Raw genomic sequence first — 8,640 nt, forward strand, 5'->3', positions numbered from 1 at the left:
GTGCACTGCATTTAGCCAGTGCCTTGTTCAATTTCAAGGTCAATTTAGATTCCAAAAAACAACCCGCATGCATTTGCTCTTATGGTAGATGAGGAATTCTGAAATCAAATGCCAAGCTAAACCTTCAGTGCAAATCAACTGGAGCATGTATTTAAAAACGGGATTGGCCTGTTGATTTCCCCAATTTGATCGGTTAAATCATTGCTCCTTACGCAATGTCATAAGCACAACATGATCGGACTTATTCTGCTTAGCCGTTTCGGAAATGGCAGTTTGAGGGTGAATGAGCAATCTAGACATGAAATACCCAAGAAAAACAGCTTGCTAAAATTCTGGGATTGCGGATGTGGCTCGAACAAGAACCAGCATATACAGCTGCAGCCCTGAAGACAGCTCCGCTCTACCTGTAGCAAGTATGGTCCTGAAAGGAATTCTTGTGCCGTCAGTCAATTAACACTAGATTGGCCATGTGGAAGCATGCCATCGTTTCCAGCCGATAACAGCAATTCGTTCTAGCAGTCCAGTGGCCATAAATTAGTTTTAAATTTGAATTATTTCAACCATTAAAATGAATAAATTAGCCAGGCAGTTTTAACATTTGGAATAATCAATCGCCATTAAAAAGGTGCAGTCACAATCAATCCACAAGGTTTAGCTAGACACTGCTTAACAGATTCAATAAGGCTACTGCACTGCATAGCGCATGGTTTTTGCACGCCTTGGCCAACGCCCCCTTTAGCCACATCCACACGAATGTAAATGAGCACTTGAACAGGAATTGCATTCATTACTTTATTTGTGCATTCGAATATTTGTACAACTCGGAAGCATTGTCAAACCACGAAGACCGTGAAGCGATGTAGTCAGCTGGTGAAGCTTGGCGATTGTCCTTGTATCCATGGGTGTGTTCGGGTGGTACACGATGCACGGAACAAAAGAGCTTCCGAGAGGCACGCTGTGCATCGTCTTTAACCGCTCTTCTCCTGCTCTATAGCTACAAAGACAGTAAAGGGAAACGAGCGTTACAAGAATAACATTAACGCTGATTCTCATATCTGCAAATAGACCGAATCCCCAGGTACCCTTTAAAGATGGGTTACAGACAATAGTTCGTTACATCAACCTTTCAAGTCTTAAGATTAATGAACTCACTCTCTTTAGTCGGCAAGGTATTCTTTTCTGAGGTTTCGGTCTTCTTCAACTTGCTCTTGTCAAACGCGGCGACTCCACTGACGTCGGGTTTATCTCCCATGGTTGTAGGTTACTCTCCCTATGTGGAAGAAACTAAAGCTTGTAAATAGGCTAGTTATTCGTACAACAGCGGAAGGTTAGCTAGAATTCCAATTACGCATTCTGCAAGTAGGCTAATGGTGCAAAATACGGTAACATTTCTAACCACGTTTTCTGAAAGATACAAGTAAAATGACAAGTTCACCCATTAGGATAAGCACACATTTAGAAAGTCGTTCAATTCTGTGCATTCATGTCAATAGCCTACAGGCGCATGGTCATCATACAATATTGTCAAAGAATAGGCATCGGCGAATGTATTTGCGAACAAAACCAAGGACGAAACTAACCGAAGCCTGAATGGACACAAACACAACACTCAACATTCAAAAACCGACAAATAAAGCAATTACGAGGCTGCAGGATTGAGTTCGGCTCCCACACGCAGGTTCACGCTGGTGTTGTGTTAGAACAATAGACAACCGTCTTGCTGAGGGGGCGTTTTATACTGGGTGACATTGCGTAGTGACGCAATTCCTCAGCAAAGTATGCGCGGGTATAAGCCAACTTTAGTTTCATTGGTTGTCTCTTCAGCGATGGCCTGGGATTTTGCACTGACTTGTGGGAGAGGAATGACTGCACATGTCTCTGCACGAAGGGCCGTTTAAATCATCATTCAAACATTTGTTTGTATATATTCATGTGAAACACTTGCCCATACATGCATAGGCCTACTCATGGGTACTCACACACATACAGTCCCCTCCAAAAGTATTGGAACAACAAGGTTTTGCAATACACTAAAGACAATTGAATTTCAGGTCAGAAGATTTACATGAGATGATAGATTCAAATTTCAGCTTCTATAATTTTTTTCTATAAGTTCTGACAAAGTTTTATGGACTGATGAGACCAAGATTAATCTCTACCAAAGTGATGGAAAGGCCAAAGTCTGGACTAAGAAGGGATCTGCTTATGATCCAAAACATACAAGCTTATCTGGATGACCTGTCATGGCTTGGGCTTGCATGGCTGCTTCTGGAGTGCGCTCACTAATCTTTATTGATGATGTAACTCATAATGGTAGCAGCAGGATGAATTCAGAAGTCTATAAAACATTCTGTCTGTCAACTTATGGAGAAATGCATGCAAACTAACTGAGAGGAATTTCATTTTTCAGCAAGACAATGACCCAAAACACACTGCCAACAACAAGCACTTAATTAGGGAGAAAAGGTGGCCAAGTCAATCACCAGACCTTAACCCTATTGAGCCTGCATTTCACCCCCTGAAGAGGAGATTGAAGGGAAAAACCTCAGAAATAAACAAAAACTCAAAGAGACTGCAGTAAAAGTCTGGAAAAGCATCACAAATAAAGAATACAACAGTTTGGTGATCGCAGGCTTGACGCAGTTGTTTGAAGCAAGGGATATGCTACCAAATATTAAAATATTATTTACTTTCATTTACTTAAATACTCTCTGTTCCAATGCTTTTGTTCACCTAAAAATTGGGTGGTCTGATACAAAAGGTGCAAATATTCTAAGTAGTTTAACACATCTAGATTTAAATACCAGGAAATAAAAGCTGAAATTCTGAACTCTTGTCTCATGTTCATCTTTTTATCTCAACCCCAAATCTATTCAGTGTATTGCAAAGGAATTGGTCTTGCTGTTCCAATACTTTTGGAAGGGACTGTGCTCCCATATACACACGTATTTTTCTTTTCTGTATTAAAGGGGCACCAGAGGAGCACGCAAGTGTTCTCTTGTGCTACTAGGGTGTGTTATCCTAGACTAGCACCCTTAGTGACTCTTACTTGTGTGTGTGTGCGTGTGTGTGTGTCTTCACATTTGTTTCATAGCTACAGTATGTCTCTGTAAACCTAGGTCTAATTCATTTGCCTAAACAAATGAGCTGACGCAGGACATGGACAGCCTTGCCTGTTCAAAATCCAGTATGGTTAGTGAACTTTGCCAGCAGCATCAGCTGTCTCTGTGGCTTCGGTCTGATTGTGTTTTTTCTCAGCACTCACTGAACTAATGAATGGAGTCCAATAACCAATAGTGCTAGCGTTTCCTATCTCTATCTATATTTCTATGTTAATATTGCTGTTACATTGTCTTGTGCCATTTCTGCTGAGTGGGCTTTAATGAACCAGTGATGTTTTTCTTTCTTTATTTTGACACTACATATATTATTTTATGGCCTGCACTATAGCTGATTGATGATTGTTTTGTTGCAGATATTTCACAACACTCTGTAAATTTGTTAGGAGAAAATGAAAGCAAATATTATTACTATTATTGCTGTGATTAGTGAAGTGCATCAACAGGAGCTAGTCAGTTCTGAATATTTAAATGAATTTAAATGAAGTCAAGTCATGCTTTATTTGTGCATTTAGACACAGGGACATTCAGAAGAGAAATAAAACAGGTGTAAGCCTACACATAAAAATATACACATAAAAATGTTAAGAAATAATGCACTCTGGTTCAATAAAATATATGGAATGTCCCTTATCGCCTCAGCCCCAAATTACTTTGGGACACTTTGACACAGCACGGGCGGGGGATTGAACCGGCAACCCTCCGACTGCCAGACGGCTGCTCTTAGTGCCTGAGCCATGTCGCCCCTATATATGCCTCTCCCATATATATATAGGGAGAGGCAGGAAGGTAAGTGAACATGGATGAAGTGTAAATGCTTGAGCATTTGAGTAGCACAGGAATTGATCAGTTAGGGCGGCCTGTAGCGTACATGACTGGGAACCGCAAGGTCGGTGGTTCGATCCCCGGTGTAGCCACATTAAGATCCACACAGCCGTTGGGCCCTTAACCCTGCATTGCTCCAGGGAGGGCAGTACGGATGGTGCAGTGGTTAGCACTGCTGCCTCACAACAACGCAGTCCTGGGTTCGAATCCCCGTCGGCCGGGGCCTCTCTGTGTGGAGTTTGCATGTTCTCCCCGTGTCTGCGTGGGTTTCCTCCGGGTACTCTGGTTTCCTCCCACAGTCCAAAGACATGCAGGTTAGGCTGATTGGAGAGTCTAAATTGCCCGTGTGTGTGTGTGTGTGTGTGTGTGTGTGTGTGTGTGTGTGTGTGTGTGTGTGTGTGTGTGTGTGTGTGTGTGCGTGCGTGTGCGTGCGTGTGCGTGTGCGTGTGTGTGCGACCTGTCCAGGGTGTATTCCTGCCTTTCGCCCAATGTATGCTGGGATAGGCTCCAGCCCCCCTGCGACCCTGTTCAGGATAAGTGGGTTAGGATAATGAATGAATGAATGCTCTGGGGAGGATTTTATCCTGCTTAGTCTTATCAACTGTATGTCACTCTAAGAGTCTCTGCCAAATGCCATTAATGTAAATGCAATGTAATGTAGATGTTTGTTCTGAATTGGTAACTGATCTTAAGGAAAAAAAGGCCATTGCTGGACCAAGCACACTGACATCAAAGGGCTGCAGGATGTGAGTTGTTTGTGTGCAGGAGTGTGTTTGTGTGTGTGTCTGTTGGGAGGAATATTGACACCCTTAAATGCTACATCCTGTTTCCCGATCATAAACAGCAATTTTCAAACCTGTTCTTCTGGCCTATTGTGAAATCTTACCTTCGAAGCAGCAACAGTAAAAAAATCATAACTAAAGATGCAAAGTTTAGTTATGGGAGAATTATGTTGTCTGAAACCAGTTATGGTTGGAGCTACCAAATACTCTCAATCACTGACATGGTCTGAGGATTCATTTAGATTCAGCTGATGACAGTTCTTCCACCCATTATCATACAGTGCTGTGCTCAAGTCTTAGGCACCCTAGATTTTTTTTTTTTTGTTACGGTTCCCTTTTTTTTTTCTGTTTGGTTTCTCCCTTTTGGTTAATTCTCAGCTGATGTGCTGGCTGAGGTGTGGTTGATGGGGAATAGCCGGTAATTGGAAGAATGTGCTAGAAGGTTCTAGGAAGGGGCTCAGGTTGCTCAAGTATGAAGGAAGCCGGTGGAATTGTCTGTCTGTTTATTTGTTCTGGGCTATTTTCCCTGCTTTGTTTCTGTAAATGTTTTCCCTTTTTGTGAATAAATGTACATTATTTTTTTTCCTGGTGTGTCTCTAGTGTGTTGTGGTAGCAGTCCGGCCGTAACAATATACATTTATTTCCCATTTTCTTTGTTTTCAGCACTAGTGTGTCGGTAGAAAAGGGATTTCCACACATTTATTGTCAAGAAATTAAATGATGCAAAACATTTTGAGCATTTTGGTAGCATATTGAGTAATAAACCATAAAAAACTTGATCGAGGCTGTCTGACACGGTCTACCAGACGATTTTCTTATTAAACTACAGGACGGTGTAGAATTGAATGTTGGTCATAACACATATAGATCCGATTAAGAAGACTTTATAGTATGTTTCAATATTTAGAAACGTTTTGTTTCACTATTTTGGAAAGCATCTTCACTTTTGTTTACATGTACATGTTCCTTTTGCACAGTGCTTTTGACTTCGCTGTTTACTGGCTAAGGGCTACTATCCAGTGTGCAGTAAGACACTACCCTGGAAAGTGAATAGTGAGGTCAATGCTGAAAACGTGGCTGCTGTATTTACCCATACAAATGAGCTCTGGGGTTTTTTTTCCTCAATAAATATTTCTCAATAAACATACATTTTAATTACTAAAGAAAACTGTGGCTGTGCTTGAGGATATACACGTTTTGAGGATATACAATTGCCTCATATTTGCTATTCAGTTGGCTTGTGTCTTGCCCTACCAGTGTTTCCTGTAAGACTGCTTCTCTCAGCTGAAGTAATTAGTTCTGCCCCAGAGAAAAGAGCAGGTCAGTTTAGTTGACTTGTGGCTGTGACCCAAGGCTCATTCCAATGGCTTATTTTTCTCATATTTTTCCTTTTTCCTTGCTCCTGACCCAGAAATCGATCGAGATCCTCTCCAACCTATTAAAGGTTCCTTCTAGGAGCTAGAAGTAGAAGTTAGGAACTCCCAATCTTGCCTTTGAGCAAGGAAACATGAGCGTATCCTTTGTGTTTTTTCGGAAGGCGTAAAGTATAAATGATCGACCTGTGAGTCTACCTTTCCCCATTAGCCACGCATCTGATGTTTGAAGGAGCAAGGACATTCCATTTCCCCAGTCTTCACTTGTTTTTCTAGCTTTTCCAAATTGGAGAAGAGATAGGATGGGATAGGAAAATTAAAATAGGTGATTGGAATCCCCTCTCTGGCATTAATATGACTTGGAGTGGGGCAACACTCAAGCCCAGTGGATAACAGTTTTTAGGTCAACAATGTGACTGGACCGGGCTGATCACAACGTGGCCTGGACCTGTCACATGGCCAGTCTTGGCCAATCACTTTGGAGTGGCCATTGTATGAGGAAAGAAAGGAATAATAATGAAGGTGGAGTCGTGTGCATAGCAAAGACTCAAGGCGGACTAAAAACTAGAGACTGACTCTCCCCAGATCTGCACTTACATTATGAAGATGGGCAATGGCAATGTTTTTCTCAAAACTAGATCATTTATTAAAAGTTATTTGCACAAAAACATTGTCTCCTGCACAGCACAACTTAAAATTACAAGCATGCCTGCACTATATCTGTTTGTAATGGAGCAACATGTTTATTTGCTAAAAACATGTTTTATAACCAGAATGTGGGAAACATATGTGGGTTGGACCCGAGAAAAGCATGAAATCTTGGCAGTATTGATTCCACAAAGTGCTGAGAACATTGGGATTGTGGTCCATGCTGACTCAATAGCCTTGCATTCGTCCTGCAGACTGTTCAGCTGCACATTGATACTGCTAACCTCCCTTCCCAACACATCACAGAGGTGCTCTGTTGGATTGAGTTGGGTACAAATGCAGGCCCTTGGTGTAAACTGCATTCACTGTCAACCAGCTTGACAAGACTTTTGCTTTGTAACATTACTGAGCTGGGATTTTACCCATTTGAAAAAGGATAGACCATGACCATAAAGGGATGCATATGATCAGCAACAATGCTTTGGTATGCTGAGGCATTCAAGTGATGCTCAATTGGTATTAAGGGGTCTAATATGTGCCAAGAAAACAATTCCCATACCATTATACCAGCTTTTTTGTCCACTGAGCTTTACATTATCAAAGTAAATTAAATTGAAGTAAAAAAATAAAAAACCCATCCAGGTGATTCCTATCTAGAACTCTCATAGGAGCAGTAGTAGTAGTAATTATAATGTCCAAGAGTACATATGTTCTAACTTTAAAACAAGAGAGCAGTCTTTGCTGGTATCTAGGTCGTCCATTTCAGCAGTTCAGAACAAAACCACAAGGGGGAGGCATTTCCTATAAGGAGCTCTTACATATACACACACAGAGATTTTGGGGACATGTTCTTCGCCACTGCAAAAAAATATATAATAACTGCGACAGATACTTTGGGGTAGTGACGTATGTCTTAAGACGGCAAGATAAAATATTCCAGATGGTGAGCTGTTCACTTTTACACTATTTTAAAACACAATGTGGATTTAGAATGGTATTGTTTTTTTGTTTATTTAGTAGGAGTGAGTCTCTTTAATGGGAAATATGAAAACATAAGAGATTCCTAAAGGGGGAAATACATACATATTTATTTAAAAAATATATATTTTTTAGTATTTTGCAGAGGATCCACTGCAACTTCTTCACAGGCCCCAGTTTGGGCACCCTGGTGTAACAGGCCATATGGTAATGTATTCATATCCCAGCAAGAACAACACTGTTGCCAAATCCACCCCAGGAGAAAAATATTTGGCGGAAAAAAGAGAATTCTTAGTCACTGATTGCAACCTCAACTGAATTTCATGGAAATGGAAGTGTCAGCTCACGAATAGGAATATCTACAAATTAACCACTCGGTTTATTTCTGTCGACAAAAAAAGGAAAATAAAAAAAGGAAAAATAGGAAGCATGGGTGGAACCTGAATAGGAAATATGTATTCATACTTGGAATTATGGAATAACTCAAGAGGGTTAATAGGGGTAGATGCATGAGGACATTAGACCGTATGTAAAGTTACCTGAATTATATCAATCGCCTGTTCCTGTGATCAAATTAGTGTGTTCATTAAACTCGTTTAGCATTAGGGAAACTCATTTAGCATTGAGACAAACATAAATTCAGACAAATTAGCAATACATTTTTACAGTAACATACTGTATGTAGCTGGGTTTCAGTAGACGGCTGAATGCAATAGAATTGACACGTATGTGCGTATGCGTGTGTGTGCTGCAGGAGTGCATTGAGGATTCCCATCTTTGAACTTACCAACTGCACAACTGCAGTCAACCTATCACCTGAATACAGTACGCCTATTCAAGTATGTACTCAGAAAATCCACCAAAAATGACAACCGCAATAGTCTTTTTCTTTAAAATTAGCTTTTCATTGTTGGA

The 8,640-nt window shown here is 40.8% G+C and overlaps 1 protein-coding gene across 2 annotated transcripts; it reads right to left on the bottom strand.

Annotated features, from left to right (window-relative positions):
• Positions 1–778: 778 nt before the first annotated feature.
• LOC133135197 (thymosin beta-b-like) lies at positions 779–1,777 on the bottom strand. 2 transcript variants are annotated; one of them, XM_061252024.1, is made up of 3 exons: positions 1,644–1,777; positions 1,153–1,270; positions 779–994 (listed from the first exon to the last, which is right to left on the bottom strand). In XM_061252024.1, exons 2-3 carry the CDS (start codon positions 1,250–1,252, stop codon positions 969–971), a joined length of 126 nt encoding a protein of 41 aa, XP_061108008.1. In that variant the 5' UTR covers positions 1,253–1,270; positions 1,644–1,777; the 3' UTR covers positions 779–968. The 2 variants fall into 2 exon arrangements, with proteins under 2 accessions (XP_061108008.1, XP_061108009.1); XM_061252025.1 differs by having other exon boundaries at positions 1,153–1,284; positions 1,644–1,735.
• Between the last annotated feature and the right edge of the window lie 6,863 nt (positions 1,778–8,640).

The sequence above is a fragment of the Conger conger genome, chromosome 8 (assembly GCF_963514075.1).
Source record: "Conger conger chromosome 8, fConCon1.1, whole genome shotgun sequence".
Lineage (NCBI taxonomy): Eukaryota > Metazoa > Chordata > Actinopteri > Anguilliformes > Congridae > Conger > Conger conger.

What these genes read in the sequence shown, in the direction of transcription:
- LOC133135197 (XM_061252024.1), bottom strand. Translation starts at nt 1,252, where the DNA reads ATGGGAGATAAACCCGACGTCAGTGGAGTCGCCGCGTTTGACAAGAGC. An exon ending in TACCTTGCCGACTAAAGAGA is followed by an intron (nt 995 to 1,152) that starts GTGAGTTCATTA and finishes CTGTCTTTGTAG; the next exon opens with CTATAGAGCAGGAGAAGAGC.